The sequence below is a fragment of the Myxocyprinus asiaticus genome, chromosome 50 (genome assembly GCF_019703515.2).
Source record: "Myxocyprinus asiaticus isolate MX2 ecotype Aquarium Trade chromosome 50, UBuf_Myxa_2, whole genome shotgun sequence".
Classification (NCBI taxonomy): Eukaryota; Metazoa; Chordata; class Actinopteri; order Cypriniformes; family Catostomidae; genus Myxocyprinus; species Myxocyprinus asiaticus.
The window spans coordinates 10,357,892-10,376,201 of record NC_059393.1 but is presented as its reverse complement, the minus strand read 5'-3'; the positions used below and the strand labels follow the sequence as shown (position 1 = coordinate 10,376,201).

General features: G+C 38.4%; 1 protein-coding gene across 3 annotated transcripts in view; it reads left to right on the top strand.

Annotated features, from left to right (window-relative positions):
* LOC127438859 (histone lysine acetyltransferase CREBBP-like) overlaps nucleotides 1-18,310 on the top strand; it is a 95,932-nt gene that overhangs the window by 42,050 nt on the left and 35,572 nt on the right. For all 3 annotated transcript variants that reach the window (XM_051694774.1, XM_051694773.1, XM_051694772.1), the window contains exons 3-4: nucleotides 9,064-9,234; nucleotides 11,609-11,849. In XM_051694774.1, coding sequence (XP_051550734.1) covers nucleotides 9,064-9,234; nucleotides 11,609-11,849 — 412 coding nt within the window. The remainder of the gene's footprint in view (nucleotides 1-9,063; nucleotides 9,235-11,608; nucleotides 11,850-18,310) is intronic.

The following is an 18,310-nucleotide window of genomic DNA, read 5'->3' as shown; positions in this document are numbered from 1 at the left end:
ACCAGTGCTGATTGTACAGGTGCTGGAAGTGAGTTTCTCCTGTCTCGCAAGCTGCTTCCTGTTCATCAGAAAGCTGGTAATCCACTGACAGATAGACAACGGAACAGAGAGTTGGTGTAATTTATTCTGGAGTATAGCTGGGATGATGGTGTTGAAAGCCGAACTGAAGTCCACATAAAGGATTCTTGCATATGTCCCTGGTCTGTCCAGATGTTGCAGGATATGATGCAATCCCATGTTGACTGCATCATCCACAGACCTGTTTGCTCGATAAGCAAATTGAAGGGGATCTAGAAAGGGTCCAGTGATGTTCTTCAGGTGGGCCAACACCAGTCTCTCAAATGATTTCATGACCACAGACGTCAGGGCGACAGGTCTGTAGTCATTAAGTCCTGTGATTTTTGGTTTCTTTGGGATGGGGATGATAGTGGAACGTTTGAAGCAGCATGGGACTTCACACTGCTCCAGTGATCTATTGAAGATCTGTGTGAAGATGGGGGCCAGCTGGTTAGCACAGGATCTAAGACATGCAGGTGAAACGCCATCTGGGCCCTGTGCTTTCCTTATCCTTTGTAGTCGAAAGACGCGGCTCACATCATCTTCACAGATCTTAAGTGCAGGTTGAGTAGCAGGAGGGGGAAGGAGGGGAGGTTGTAGGAGGTGTTGGTGTTTGTGTGAAGTGAAGGTCAGAGTGGGTGTGGGGTGTGAGATTGGGCCTTTCAAATCTACAGTAGAACACATTGAGGTCGTCAGCCAGTTGTTGGTCCACCGCAGGGTTGGGGGCAGGAGTCCTGTAATTCGTAAGTTGTTTCATGCCACTCCACACTGATGCAGGGTCGTTAGCTGAAAACTTGTTTTTCAGCTTCTCAGAGTATCTTCTTTTAGCCACTCTGATTTCCTTATTCAGTGTGTTCCTGGCCTGATTGTACAAGACTTTGTACCCAACTCTGTAAGCATCCTCTTTGGCCTGAATGAGCTGCCTGAGTTCCGCTGTAAACCATGGTTTGTCATTGTTAAATGTTAAATAAGTCCTAGTAGGAATGCACATATCCTCACAAAAACTGATATATGATGTAAGTATCTGTGAGCTCGTCCAGATTGGTGTCTGCAGCCTCAAAAACACTCCAATCCGTGCAGTCAAAGCAGGCTTGTAGTTCCAGCTCTGCTTCGTTGGTCCATCTCTTTACAGTCCTTAATACAGGCTTAGCAGATTTTAATTTCTGTCTGTTGGTTGGAAGAAGATGAACCAGACAGTGATCAGATAGTCCCAAAGCTGCTCTAGGAACAGAGCGATATGCATCCTTTATTGTTGTGTAGCAATGATCCAGTATATTTCTGTCTCTGGTTGGGCATGTAATGTGCTGTTTGTATTTGGGCAGTTCCCGTGTGAGGTTTGCTTTGTTAAAATCCTCAAGAATAATAATAACTGAGTCCGGGTATTGTTGTTCTGTGTCTGTGATTTGATCAGCCAGCTGTTGCAGCGCTGTGTTCAAACACGCGTTTGGTGCGATATCCACACTCACCAGAATAAACGAGGAAAACTCCCGCGGCGAGTAGAAAGGCTTACAGTTAATAAAGAGCGCTTCCAAATTAGGACAGCACATCCTCTTTAACGTTGTTACATCTGTACACCAACTTTGATTGATATAAAAGCATGTTCCACCGCCTCTCGTTTTCCCCGTTAACTCCGTGATGCGATCTGCTCTGAACAGCTGGAAGCCCGGCAGATGTAACACGCTGTCCGGAATGGCTTCACTCAGTCAGGTTTCTGTGAAGCACAAGGCAGCAGAGTTTGAAAAGTCCTTGTTTGTGCGGGTGAGGAGATGTAGTTCGTCCGTTTTGTTAGGGAGAGAGCGGAGATTCGCTAGATGAATGCTCGGCAGCGCTGTTCGAAAGCCGCGCCGACGGAGCCTGACCAGCGCGCCTGGTCGTCTCCCTCGCCTGTGTCTCATAGCGCGTTTAAACAACACAGCCGCGCCTCCGACTAAAATGTCAAACAAAATGTCCAAATATTCAAAATCTGGGAAAATATTGACTGGTGTATGCTGTCGAATGTTCAGCAGTTCGTCTCTGGTAAAACTGACTGAAAAAAGATTACTAAACACAGTACATGATGTGTGTGTGTGTTTGTGTGTGTGTGTGTGTGTGTGTGTGTGTGTGTGTGTGTGTGTGTGTGTATATATATATATATATATATATATATATATATATATCAAATTATATAAATGTTTTATTAAAAAAATTATAAAATGAGTAAAAAAAAAAAAAAACAAGTGTAAATGTAAAATTTACCTTAACTAAAGTTGACCAAAAGGAGAGAAAGTATTTAGGAATGTTTTGATATTTAAAACATTATTCTTCATGATTATATTTCATATTTTTCATTCATAAATTTTTAAAGCCTTAAAGGAAATCATAGTTTATTCCTATTTTATTATTTGATTTATATATTTGAAGTTAAATATGTAAAAATTACTTCTTATGGTGTATGAAGCACACATGCAGAAGAAAAGCACACCTTAAAAAATATGACTATGTATATGACAATTAGGGTTGCAAAGGGGCGGAAAATTTCCGGTAAATTTCCGGAAACTTTCCAGAAACTTTCCAAGGGAAAGCTGGGGAATTTTGGAAATATTGGAGAAAACTTTGGGCACTTGGCTATATGCTGCAGCATCTTTGTGGCATTCTTAACATAGGTCTTTGCACAGTATTTGCAAATGTACACAGCCTTTCTTTCTACATTGGCTGAGGTGAAATGTATCCACACATCAGATGGCGCACGTGGCATTGTTCTGTAGAATAAGATTAGAAAAAAGCTTGTAAAAAACACTAATGCAGTGCCATGCACAGATATATAAATAGTTCGCTAGACAATTGGAATATTCTGGAATGGTAAAAATATTTTACAATTGATGCTGGACAAATGATAGAAATAGGCTAGATGAATAGATGAGCACTCCTCAATCAGCATGCTAAATCAAACTATAACCTACGTTCTTGTATGATAACAGAAAACTGGCTAGCAGAAGGCAGAAGAAACAGCATCACAGTTGAGCTAGCTAGCACCATGATAGCTAGCCTCTTAAATTGTCAATGAGATGGTGTTAGCTAGCTTACATTTAGCATATCTGATTTACTGGCTAGCTAGCTACTGTACAAACACATTTTGATTTAGTATTTGCTAGTTAAACTTTAAAACTAGTAATGTCATCAAAACTTACTTGACTGGATGTAGTCATTGGGCTCAAATGCAGTAGTGTGGCTTCAATAGTTCTGCTGTACTAAGTACCTGCAGTAAGTAGTGTGCTGTGTGCATGTGATTGAGGAATGCGCAGGGTAGAATTTGCATTAAATCTGGTTGTTTTAACCAGGATTATGCTGCAAGATGTTTTTTTTTTTTCAAGTACATTTAAGTTCCCTGTTATAGGCTAACTATAGTTTATTCCCGTTAATTCCCTTATATTCCCGTTAATTCCCATGGAAAGTTTCCAACTTTGAAAATTCCCGGAATTGTGCAACCCTAATGACAATTAATCGTGAAAGCCCTTAACGAGACAATCAATCGTCACAGCCCTAAAACAGACAATTAATCATCATAATTGCAATTATTTGTTTGACAATTAATTGTCAGTCAAATGTAATAATCGTGACCGCTCTAGTTACTGCAATACAGACGATAATTCATAATGTTGCCAAATTTCTAACAGTTTATCATGTTTACCGGTATATTGCCTACCCAAAATCAGAGTATGCGTTTACATGCTTGTGGCTATGCTAACGTATACATGTGGCTCGTCAGTAAACAGCCTTCTCTACAGCAATGTAATTTCCCCGGGATGCTTGAGGCATCTGAGGAGGACTATTTTATTCTCCATTGCTTCGCTTTATTTCCAGAATTTCCAGAGATGTTGCTGTTTGATTCCTTAACTTTCCAAGTTTCTATCGTTACCTTCAGCAGAATTGCACTGCAATAGCGGGGTTTTCCTCTTACGTCAAACTCCATGATTCCTGCCATATACTCGAACGCATATACGGGACGGGTGTGTATAAATGAGTATAGTTTAAGTGAATTTGCTTTCCCCTTTTCCCACTGTACACCCATAAATGTTAAATTCTTTCAGCTGTGTTGACTTGTTGATTTGATGTAGGGCTCCATCCTATGATGTTAGTTGTCCGGTCTCTTACATGCGCATTCTTTAAAGACCTGTAAGAACACCGTTCTCCAGGAGAAATCCCTTAAAGGGGACCTGTTATGCAAAATTCAATTTTACATGGTGTTTGGACATAAATGTGAGTCGGCAGTGTGTGTACACAACCACCCTACAATGTTAAAAGTCCACCCACTCCTCTATCTTATATTTCTATTAATCTAAAACAGTGTCTCAAAGTGATTGGTTTTCATTTCTGCTCTAACGTGACGTCATGTTAGAGCAGGCCACGACCACGACTGGTGATGGACTCCACCATATTATCATAGATCCTCCTCTGAGTGATCGACACACAGTCCGCCATTTTTTTCCACGCTGTAGCAGCTACGGTGAGAAGAATGATGTTCCAGCTTCGTAAGCGTCATAAGTGTTCTGTTGTTGGCTGTAAAAGTGAACATAAGTCACTGAAGACGCAGTGGACAAGTTTTGTTTTTAAAGAAAATGTGCCCCAAAACTTACCAAAATGTTTGTGCAAATCATTTTACACTGGACTGCTTTGTGAATGAGGGTCAATATAAAGCAGGATTTTCCAAAAATGTGATTTCTCAAGCATGGATCAGTACCAACTGTTCGTGTTCCAGCTTTATATCCTGAAGATGTAAGTATCGCACTTTATGTTTTGTAAATGTTTGCAAATGTGCTTGTTAGCTGATTCCACGGCTAATGCAGCTAAAGTTACCATTGTCTCTGATTGTATTCACGGAGACTAGAGCTATTTCGTTATTTTTACGCTTACTGTCTGTATAATTAATAACCGCACCTTTATTATGCACAATACAGTAAGGTGATTGTCTTTTTGAAAACCATGTACGTTTTCTGTGAAGATAAGAGAGTTGTACTAAAAGTGGAATGAGTGGTTCTGATTTGTTGTTGCTGTAGTATCTGAAGCAAGAGTTGTAAAGGCACAGCCCTCTTCCGGAAATCATTTGCATTTAAAGAGAGACACACGAAAACTGCGTGTTTTTGATTCCACCCAAAAAGAGGCATTTACAACATGGTATAATAAATGATCCGTGGAATATTTTGAGCTGAAACTTCACAGACACATTCTGGGGACACCTGAGACTTATATTACATCTTGTAAAAAGGGCAATAATAGGGCTCCTTTAAATGGTGTAAAGAAAGTAGTTGTTTAGCTACATGACATTTCAGAATGCCACTTTCTGCAAAAACCCTGGAATAAACAGTTTTCTTAAGTGCATGGAAACAGAGTCAGTGAGTGACAGACAAACTGGGAGAAGGCTCATCTGGAATAATTAGTTTATACATTCTTGTTGGACATCAGAAAACATTTGATTATTAACTAATTAGCAGAAAAAGACTGGCGACCAACATGTAACAAATAAGGCTGAAACTAAAACAACGAAAGATTCTGATTATGTCCTATAAACTTAGGCCTAAATATTCCATAGTCCCCATTTACACCTTGCATTAACATAAGTTTTTTGGTGATCTGATCGCTATCTTGACCATATTAAATGACAGGTGTAAATGCACCCAAGACACATTGTGATCGGATCACTGAAATCAAACTCGGAGGTGGTCAGGGATGTATTCCGAACACATTCGAAAAAGGTGTGAATGCAAATGCGTATTTGTTATCCGGTTACAACTACACAAGTAATTAATAATGTGACGAGTTTACGCTACAGTCATCTGTTGATAATGTCCTTTGTTGTGGGTTCTTGCCTTTTTTCTGTTAATTCTGCCATTGCATTGTGAAGAATACAACATACACTGCTGTCTTGCCACCTGAACAATGAACAATACCCCATTAATTATTCCATTGGAATACACTTGGAATATCTCCTCTTTTCTAATCACTATGTGGCTCGCGCGACACTCAAGTTAAACCAGGCTTCACTCTTGCATTTCAGAAGAGAAGCATATTTAGCAATTAAATGTCAAACATGAGATGAATCTTAATAAATTTGCTTCGGCGACCTGAAATTAAGGTTTGGTAAGGTTTTGGAAATTAACGAGTCTCGAGCCGGCTCTTTTTACAGCATGAAACCTATGCACTTCCGGTACAGTTCGATTCCCGAAATAATTATTATAATGAGCCGGTTCTTTTGAATCTACAGCGTGAAACATACAGCACTTCCATTTATAGTCCGGTACACAAGTAATCTTATACTGATGTGCAAGTTATGAATGTCCAACTCGAAATTAAATAAGAACTGTTGAAGTCTCACAACAGTTAGGTTACATGACACAGTCTAAACTGTCTCTGGAACTGTTACTGTTTATTTCATGATGACCTGTGTCTCTATTAAATCAAGCACTGCAGTTACTGACTGATTGTTCATATGACAATGTATAATTAAAGATACACAAGTTTTGTTGTAATAAGTGGAATTTTATAAAATAAATTAATGAAATATGCCATCACATTTCGTGTTGGTTTAGATTTCTTTATTTTAAATAGAGTAAGGATATATTATTGATTTGTCTTTGTTTCTAAAAAGTCTGCAAACACACCTTTTACAGGAACTGTATTAAATTTATTTCTGATTTGTTATATCTGCTCTGTAGAAATCTGAAATTATCTCAGTATTTGGTAACAGACAGCAAAGGGTAGTAAATGCAGTAAGAATTGCATTTCTCATTTCTAAATAATTCTTTAAAAAAGCAGTATTAAAAGAATTACTGGAATCGTTACTGGAACCGTTAAGGAACCGGAATCGTAAAGAGGAATTGGAATCGGAATTGGAAAATTCCTTACGATTCCCATCCCTAGTTGCCACAGCATCTGAGGATGTAATATGCAAGTAGCGTTTTCCATTTTGCGGAAGTAACGCATTTGACTGCAAGGTGTAAATGCAATCCAGCTAGGGCTGGGCGATAGGACGATGCTATCGGATATTGATGATATCTTGCAAAGATCCCAATGCCGATTGCGACACTCAATTGACAGACGATGATCGACAATATCGGGAAATGGCAAAACCATGGATCTGGGAAGTCACCAAATATTGTATATTAAATTGTAGCCAGGGTGTGTAACTAACACCCGCCAAATGTGACAAGGCTGAATCCAGTTCGCAAGCTCCTCGTCCAAATGCATTTCATGTGCAAGTAATTTTGCTCATCTACCCGCAACAGACGGGCGACCTGTAAGACGTCTCGGAGTGACACGTGAAAAGAAATGCTGTTAGTCACAAAGACACGCTTGAAGAAACACACTTTATTATATTTTTAAGAACAGACAAAATAAAAGCCGTCAATGCTCGTGTCCGATTCGCTGTTTGTTCAGATGCATGCAATGGGACCCTGTCTCTTGAAACAAGCACATGTAAAGAGTTTTCACATTTTTCTCTGTTTCATTCGACTGAAAACTGTTTGCAAGAATAATGTCATCTATGAGAATGCTGCAAATGATCTCCGATCATCTCTGGAGGTGCTGTGAGTTTAGTTCACTTTATTTCCACGCAGTTTGCGGGTAACATGCATTGTGAACGCAACTCTGCAGGTTCACTAATATATATATTTGTATAAAGAAACAAAGACGAAAGTGATTCAATATTAAAATAGTTCGAGACACGTTTACCTTGAACCTAAAATTTAGTTTCGCTAGGCAGTATTAACTGTATCACCAAAACGCAATACAAACACAAATTCAATAAGAACACATTTGGCAGCATTATTTTGGGTACACAAGAGAATTTATTATGATTATTAATTATGATTATTATTATCTTTACATTTATAATTGTCTTCAGCTCTTAAGCTGTAGGCTATTAGTAATTTTCCACCTGTTGTCGTTGACGGACGTTTGCGTGATCGCAAATGGGGCCATTGGAGACGGTAAATGTTATATGAATAAGATTTTTTGGATCACTTCGTTATTTTAATTGCTTTTTTCATTTAGTTTGAAGTGCAGTTCAATTTTAGAAATGTCTTTTGTGGTATTGATGCTGACTAACACCTCTGTAGTCGCAAGTTTGAATCCAGGGTGTGCTGAGTGACTCCAGTCAGGTCTCCTAAGCAACCAAACTGGCCCGATTGCTAGGGAGGGTAGAGTCACATGGGGTAACCTCCTCATGGTCACGATTAGTGGTTCTCGCTCTCAATAGGGCGTGTGGTAAGCTGTGCGTGGATCGTGGAGAGTAGCATGAGCCTCCCGTGCTGTGAGTCTCTGCAGTGTCATGCACAATGAGCCACGTGATAAGATGCGTGGATTGACGGTCTCAGAAGCGGAGGCAACTGAGACTTGTCCTCTGCCTCCCTGATTGAGGTGAGTAACCACGACACCATGAGGACCTACTAAGTTGTGGGAATTGGGCATTCCAAATTGGGAGAAAAGGGGATTAAAAAAAGACAGAAAGAAATGTCTTTTGTTTATTTTTTTTTTTCCAATAAATTAATTACATTTTTCAGGCAAAATCAATAAAGCAAAATTATTCATTGACCTTCGGCAAAGGAGTTGACGATATAATCGTATATCACAATAATTTTTAAGCCGATATTTTTTATAAATCACCCAGCCCTTAATCCAGATATAATATGAATATGACACTCATGTTAATGCAAAACTCCAAAAGGTTCTAGTTTTTCAGACTTGTGTTGCGACATCTCACCCTCCTGCACTGTCCAGCACAAAGAAAATTGTTTGATGTAGATTATCTTGTTTTAATCTGTATTTCATTTGCCTTATCAGCTGTATAATGTATTTTGTGCTGTTGACCCTGGTTGGTTACGTGCTGGAGGAAATCAACAGCTAAATGGCTTCATTTGCTTAAGCTAAACATTTAACTGCCCTTTAGCCACTCTGATTTTTTGCTCTTTGTTTCAGTCTTTGTGATTTTCTCTCTAAATTAAGTATTGAGGATATGTCTCTCTTGTTTTGTAGATGGGCATGGCAGGTGGCAATAGTCCTTTTGGTCAGTATCAGGGTGGAGGGCAACAGATGGGCACGACCGGCGTTAACGCTCAACTACAGAACAAAGGCGCCCTGCCCAACAGCTTACCCCCTTTCCCCACTGATCTGAAGGGAGCCGCGGTCACCAGTATGCCAAACATGGTGAGTTTTATCTTAACTCAACCCATACACACCTTTTCACCACCTACCTGCCTCGTAGCACCCGGAATGATTTTAGATCACTTTTGTTGATAAAGTTGCATTTCCAATTAAGGTGTTTACATGACATACAATTCTGATTAAACCAGGCATATGCCCGCTGTTTTATTCAGTTTTTTAGAAACTGGAATTTTGACTTAATTGGAACATTGCAATCGGCTTAATGCGTTTACATCACACATCCATAATCAAAATATGTCTAAATTCTGATTAATATAGGAATATTCTTTTGCATTTAAACCTCGTCATTGTTGAGGGTCATTATTAATACTTCAGATTTTTGTTCTCAACTAATTCTTCAAAAAGTTAATTATTGGCTTTTATGTTGATTTAAAGATAAACTATTAGAATAATAAATTTTTGAATGTTCTGTTGTATAAACATCTTGATGTCTGCAGATTCTGAATTTCATTCATATTTTTTTCCACGCTTGACACAAACTATATACATTTTTGTGATTGTCTTTAATGGCTGCATATAGATTATTTATATATACTGTATATTGATAACACTTTACAATAAGGTTCCATTCTTTAACATTAGTTAATGCTTTAGGTATCATGAACTAACTATTAACAATATACTTTTGCATAATTTATTAATGTTTGTTAATGTTAGTTAATAAAAATACAGTTCTTTTGATTTTAAAGTTGTATTAATATATGTTGAAATTAACATTAAGCAAGATCAATAAATGCTGTCAAATTATTTATCATTGATAGTTCATGTTAACTAATGTTGTTAACTAATTTTAACAAATGGAACCTTATTGTAAAGTAGGGTTGGGCGATATGGCAAAAGAATAAAATCTCGGTTTTATCAAACTTATGGACGATTCATGATTCTATTTTTATTTATTTTTTTTCAACTTTTAATGAACACAAAAATGATTCAAATGGTATGTTCTTTATTAGAATGCAAGGCAACATGGTTGGAGAAGTCCAAGTTCTTTTCATTATAGGAAACAAAGGTGTGAAAGAAAAATGTACAAATGCACCACAAGGGGAAGTTGTCAACAGAGTGTAAATGTAAAATAAATTCAAATCTAATAAACCCAGATGTTCAGAAATAATAGAATAACAAAACTGCAAAATAATTCTTAGCCAGTGTAGGTATTCATTTTATCTAAACCAGGTTTATCTAGAAATAAATATCTATAATTTATGAAGTTTATTGTAAGGGGGTTCGAGGGAAAGGAGGCGGCGAGGACCAGCTTGAGAACTTAAATAATAATTTAATGAACAACTTAAACAAAAACACACAACCATAAACACACACAGTACAGCTGCCTGTAATTCTCTCTCTCTCGAACTTTCGTCCCCGGCCACCTTTATCCCTCGCGTGCCCCATCAGGCTGATTGGGGACTGGGCGTGCGTCATTCCAGCCCGGCCCCGCCCTCCTCGGCTCTACATTTATCTAGAAAGTACTCATTGTATATCAAACAATTTGTGTGTATATTCATAAACCCCTGCAGATAGAGACACACCCTCTAGCGGTTCATGCGGAGCAGCACAGCAATATGAAATCATTTATCATTGCAATTCAACTAGCAAAGTTTGTCAAAATAATCGCTTGCCAAATGTTGGCTATAGATGCAGTGCACTTGACACACTTCACAGAACAAAGCAATAATTAGCGATCCATCTGAATCATCATGGTAAAAGGAGCGGTAGATGTTTGATTCTGTGGATGTTGATGAAATGAAGTGCAATAACTGTCGCATAACTAACGCTTTTTTATGGGTAAAAATAAAAGAATGGAGACCGTTCATCAACATGCGCACGCCAAGGCCAGTTATGGTCTTAAGCCGGTGTATACCTACATGATGGACGAAGCTGAGCTACAATCACACTGTGTACAATCGTACTAGGAATATTACTGCTGACTTCTATATCAGTCTCCATGTTGTTAACCTGTCACGTTCATTTAGAGCGTGCCACACACGTGCAGCTGATCAGATCAGGAGCGGCATTAAGACAAGCGCTCTGAATTCTTTTTCTCTTCCTTATTCAGCCTTTGGTGGATTTACAGCGTATCTAACTATAGCATTTGCAATATTTTTTGCAAAATCTCGATTTAAAATTTTGATTAAAAAGTGTGTAAAAACGCAAATTCGAATTAATCTTAAAAACCGCCCAGCTCTATTGTAAAGTGTTACCCATTTATTTTTTTTAGAAATAGCCATGCTACAGAAAGGGTATCTGTGCTTCCATTCTGGTCTACACATCTTCATTCTTCATCTCCTAATTTGGGTTGAGCTGCAGGACATTGACAACTTCATTCCGTGATGCCATTGTTTTTTCTCTTGTCCTGTAGCCCCAGCAGCAGGTCCAGGTGGGGATGGTGGCAGGTCAGGGCGTGTCCACAGGCCCCACTGCCGACCCGGAGAAGCGCAAGCTGATCCAGCAGCAGCTGGTTCTGCTGCTCCATGCCCACAAGTGCCAGCGGCGCGAGCAGGCCAATGGCGAGATGAGAGCCTGCGCACTGCCACACTGCAGGACCATGAAGAACGTACTCAACCATATGACGCACTGCCAGGCTGGCAAATCATGCCAAGGTGAGTCCACACCATGGGCTGATCCCAGTTATAACGCTTGCCAGACAGAAGTTCTATTCTGAAATAAAGTGAGCTCCCCATTTTGGTTGACTAGTTGATAAGCTGTATAGTTATTCAATGCTTTGGGTGTGTGTTGACTAGTTGTGGATAAGGTGATCCAGTTGTGGGCGTTCTCTTTATCTGCTGACCTGTAGTGGTCAAATATATTTGGAATTAGGAGAAGGTGAAAATAAAGTAAAACCTGAGCACTTTGCATTCACACAGCATGTTATAAGAATCCAATCGAACTGCATTCTGAATCTGAATTTGTAGTGTTCAAGACAAGACAAAACAGTTCTTGACAGCTGTTCTGAGACCCTAAAAAGAACCAAGTATGGTGTAGTTGGTGGTCACCCTGATGCTGATGCTCTTCTAGTTGCTTGACACTGGTGACAGCACAAGATGAGAACGGCGCCTCCGCTTATCAAGCTCTTTCACGAGAATTCAAAAGCATTTTCATGCAGGACTATTTGCGGCACACACCGCGAAAGATAAGAATGTTTTATATTTTCGTGGCTGCTGCGTGTCATTGACCATTCACAGGTGACTGTAATCAACTGGTTAGTTCCCTTCATTCTGTAGCAGTCATTATAAAGAGAATAAATGAACTAGTGAGTTTTTGTTCATCGCCCATGTCTGCTCACCAATCATATTTATTTTAGCAGAGTTCTATTCGTGGTTAAACTTTTTTATGGAGAAATAACACGTTATAGAAATACAAAAGCAATATTAACAAATCGGGGAAGAAGGCAACAACAATGAACTTGCGTTGGTCAAATGAATGCAAACAGTTTTGAATAATGACACAAAGCTGAATTCGGCAGCATCCATCCATCCATCCATCCATTTTATCTTATGTAGGTTTCGTGGGGTGAACTCGACAGCACAAACTGTCTTAATTTCAGAGTGCGCTTTCTTTCCCTTCAGTCTCGCATTGTTCGCTCCGTGTCTGTTGCGAGAAGGTTAGTGTAATATGAAATGGGTTGTAACCAGTGGTCGATTTGTAAGAAAATTTCAAGGGGGATGGTGATGTCATACTTTTTTTTTAGGGGTTGAGGGTTGTCCGAGGATTTTAAAATAAGAAATATTTTAAAAATCTAGTATAAAACACTTGTGTCAAGTTCTTAGAAATGTAATATTTGTGTCTAATTTGGTTTCATACATTCTTGAAAAACCTTTATAGCATTTACTAAAAAAAAAAAACATTTAAAAAATATCATGTCATGTAACCATAAAGTAAAAAGTATTATGATGCTTTCTTTGCACCTTGAATACATGAGAGTATAAACAGCCTAATCATTAATTTACAAAAAGTTTTCAAGCACATTTTTTTTCTAGGTAAAAAAAATATATATATTTGTTTTAATTTTGAGTCAGAAATATCAAGAAGTTTTCTCAGGGTTACACCATTTTTTTTTTCACGCTCAATCTTGAGGGTCTCAAGGTATCTGATCTGTGTTTGGTCAACATAAACAACAAAATGTCTAACTACATGTTGGTTACCTCACATGACTTTGATTTGGTGGACAAAAGTGTTTTTAAAAATGAAAAAATGTATCATATTTTAAATAGTTTCACTGCTTATTTATTTATTTATTTATTACACTTTATTTTATTTTATTTTTTTACCTAAAGTCCCAGAAAAATTATAAATATGACTTCAAACTCAGAAATTGTAAATATGCTGATCATAGAAAAGGTGTATTCAAGTACCGTTAAACGTTTTGTGTGAATTGCATTTTTATGTATTTTCAATCTAATAAATCTGGACAAAAAAATGAGCGTCACGTCATTGACCCTAACACATGGCCATAATATGCACCTGTTACCCTCTGTTTATTGTATTTATATAATTAATTTTGTGAAAAGTATCCACGTTATGAAAAAGGATTTTTTTCTAGATCGTTCGCTCACCATTACACACGCATTTTTCTACTCCAAAACTGAACTATAATGGAAATTTTGGGCTGTATCTATGAAGGATGTTTAAACAGTGGTGCAAAAGGTTGTTCTACACACACAAGTGTTTTATGGGCGAAACCCTGAAAATTGTTTGAGTTAAAAACATGCAAACTACATGTTGTAACTGTATACTTCAATATCTTACCTTCTGTTCTCTTTTTTTTTTTTTAAAGAAAGACAAAAGGTTTTCCTTCTCTTGGCCACAAAGTCTGCATAACTTGAACATTTGAACAAACCTGTTTGCCGGTGCTTTCAGAAAACCGGCGCCTTTTTGTGGTGGATAGAGAGCTTGCTCACTCATGGTTGCCAGATTGCGCAACTAAAGCATCACTCTGGCAAAACATTGCCAAACTGTGTAAGTGTAAAGGTCTGATTGGGGGATTTCACCTCTTGAAATCTGGCAACCTCAAATATGTCAATTAATTCTGATCGGCAAATTGCAGTTATTTAATCAAGTGTAGAGAATTAAATATTTTACTTGCATGATTAGTTCTAAGTAATACATGACACAATTGATTTAAAGAGGATGGTAATGGTAGTTTTACAAGGGGGATGCTTTTTCATATTTCTTGCAACAAGGGGGATGGCATCCCTTCGCATCCCCCCTCAACTTGAGCTCTGGGTGTAACGATCCATCAATCTGGGTCGATGCATCGATCAATTTACCAACGATGCGATGTTATCGATACAACGTGTAAAGATCGATGTATTTTTTTTTTTTTAAGATGCACCTTTATGTTAACTCTCTAATGCCAGCCACGTCCGTATGCATTTTCCATCGTGCTAAATATGCTTCTCATGTGGGACACAGATGAGCAAGAAGTGATTGAAATCGCGCTTTGCTATATCCATGTGTGCGTGCGTTAACAGGGCTGCGAGCTCTGATGACAGGATAGCGTGGAGCTGCTCACGTGCGCAATTAAATCAGGCTTCCCTCGGTATCATAGCGCATGCGACACATTTGAATACTACGTGAGAATTTCCATTTTAAAGCGCTTTGGAGCAATTCAACTATTTCAAATGGCTAAAGAGCCCTGATATTCTGTACAGCGCTGACAATGGAAAGAGAAATCACCTGCACCAGCATCAATTACAAGACTTTTCACATCTTCATATCAACACCCTTACTAACATTTATCACAATTAACTGTAACGTTTTTTTTATACAACCGTGGAAGATTTACCCAAGAAAAAAAAATAAAACACTGATAGCAGTAGCACATACACTCCTGTTGTTGGGTATGTTAGTAGTTTGTATTAAAAAACTTATTTGACTGTTGTAGAGATGAGAAATTGTCACTGTAGTGTTTACCTTATTCCACAAGACAATGAGCTGTTATCAAATGATTGATGATCACTTGTACGTGACTGTACAATTTTATTTTTTGTATTTATTTTTTTGTATAATTTTTTATTTAATTTTTTTGTGGATGTGTCAGTGTGGATACTTTTTAGAGAGCTCAATAAAATATTGAGGTGTCAGCAAACATCGGATCGCTGGCTAAGAGAATCGATAGAAGATCGTATCGTGATGAAACTGCCGATTTACACCCATAATATGAGACTGGTATTTTTAAATTCTCCCAATTTGGAATGCCCAATTCCCACTACTTAGTAGGTCCTCGTGGTGGCACGGTTACTCACCTCAATTCGGAGGACAAGTCTTAGTTGCCTCCGCTTCTGAGACCATCAATCCGCGCATCTTATCACGTGGCTCACTGTGCATGACACCGCGGAGACTCGCAGCACGTGGAGGCTCATGCTACTCTCCGCGATCCACGCACAGCTTACCACGCACCCCAATGAGAGCGAGGACCCCTAATCGCAACCACAAGGAGGTTACCCCGTGTGACTCTACCCTCCCTAGCAACAGGGCCAATTTGGTTGCTTAGGAGACCTGGCTGGAGTCACTCAGCATGCCCTGGATTCAAACTCGCGACTACAGGGGTGTTAGTCATTGTCAATACTCCCTGAGCTACCCTGGCCCCCTATGAGACTGGTATTAATATAGTAATGATAATCGATTCTGAAAATCCATAATCAATGCATCGAAATGTATTTGATAGATCGATGCACCGTTATGCCCCTACGCTCGACTTGACCTGAAAAACCTCTACATGTTTTTAACTCAAACAATTTTCAGGGTTTCGCCCATAAAATGCTTGTGTGTGTAGAATAACCTTTTGCACCACTGTTTAAGCATCCTTCATAGAAACAGCCCAAAATTTCCATTATAGTTCGGTTACTGGAGTAGAAAAATGCGTGTGTGTGAAGGTGAGTGATTAGCACTTTTCAGAAAGCTCAAAATATTCATATTATATTTTAATTGTATTTTTGACATAATGGACGAATTTTGTCAAATAGGCACATAATATCGTAATATCGAACACAGGCCACTGAATCGCATCGAATAGAAATCGCATCGCGGCAGACTTTGAGGTGTTGGCAAACATCAGATAAGAGAATCGCTAGAAGATCGTATCGTGATAAAACTGCCGATTTACACCCCTAATATGAGACTGGTATTAATATAATAATGATAATCGATTCTGAAATTCCATAATTGGTGCATCGAAAATGATTTGATAGATCGATGCACTGTGATGCATCGATGCATTTTTACACCCCTAAACTCAACTTGACCTATAAAACTCTGTGTTTGGGACACAACGCAACCAAAGTGAGATGCTTCAAAAGCATCCATCTGATGCATGTGTACATTGACGCATCCTTATAAATCTATCTCTGACAGATTGACAAATTTAATTGCGAAAAGGATTGATGTGAACTGTAGGCCTGTGGTAGGATTATATTTAATAGTATGGAAATAAACGAAATACATTGCCTTCTAAAGCCAGTTTTTGTATTGTCTTATCATTGCTTTTCTCATCTGCCAAAATAACGTAATGCTTTTTAATTATCTGAATTATTCGATTTTTAATTTATATTTATAATTATTTAAATATAACCTTTGTAATTATTTAATCACTATATTGAATTATATTTTTGAATATATATTGAACATATATTATTTTATATATATATAATAATTTAATTATTATATATTGAATTGTTTTGTTAGGGCCTTTTTTCAGCAAATATTTACATTTGCGATTAATTATGATTAAATTAATCATCATATTATGTAATTAATTTGAATACAAAGTTTTATTAATTGACAGCCCTAGTAAACATATGTAGTCGTGCCAAATCCTTTCTAGCAAGACAGTCCACTGTCGGCCATCTTTGGAATGCTCCCAGGAGACTATTTCCAGTCATGCCAGTGCAACTCTTATCTACTTGAATGAGGGAACACCAGCATTTCAAAAACTGCTTGCCAAGCTTAGGTTTAAACAACATGTTCCAAATCAGCAGTAAAATCTGACAGAACTGGTATCATAAATTGTGCTTCTTTACCTCTTATTACGCTAAAAAGCACAATTTTCCCGGCTAGCATTGCTAATGCACATGCACATTCTCGAGTTGATTGACAGGCAATGTCTGTATCTAAAAAGTGATTGGCTCTCTTACCTTTAAGGTGGGACTTCCTTTCTACATCTGTTGACAGTTGAGCGCTCAGAGCTCCTTGGTTGAGCGTTCCAATTTCTCCCATTCATTTTAATAGAAGTGCCCCGTCCCTCATAAACAAATAGTCCCTGTTTGTGCAAGTAATGTCCTTAGGAAATTTCCAGAGCAAATGCTCTGTGCCATCTCTAATACAACAGTCCATTTAGAGCGAATCTTGCTCTTTTTGGTCTAAATTACATTTACATTTATTCATTTGGCAGACACTTTTATCCAAAGCGACTTACAAGAGAGGAAAACAAAAGTAAATCAACTTAAGGAGACAGTGGTATGAAAAGTGCCATACTACAAAGTTTCACTAGCATCAGAATAGAATTTATTTTTTTGTATTTAAATGACTGGTTAAGTGCTCATGGAAAAGATGTGTTTTTAGTCATTTTTTTTGAAGACAGAGAGTGAGTCAGCTTCACGGATGGAGTTGGGAAGGTCATTCCACCATCGTGGTATGATGAAGCTGAAAGTCTGGAAAAGTGCCTCTTTGTGTTGGTACAACAAGGCAACGTTCCTTAGCCGACCGCATGCTTCTAGTGGGCGCGTAGCTCTGCATAATTGATTTTAGGTATGCTGGAGCAGACCCAGTGACTGTTCTGTATGCCAGCATCAGAGCCTTGAATTTGATACGTGCATCAACCGGCAGCCAGTGGAGAGAGAGACAAGGAGTGGTGTAACATGCACTCTCTTTGGTTCATTAAAGACCAGACATGCTGCTGCATTCTGGATCATTTGCAGGGGTCTAATTGCACATGCAGGGAGGCCTGCAATGAGAGCGTTACAGTAGTCCAGTCTAGTTATGACAAGTGACTGGACAAGCAGTTGTGTGGCATGTTCAGAGAGGAAGGGTCTTCCTGATATTGTAGAGTGTAAATCTACATGAT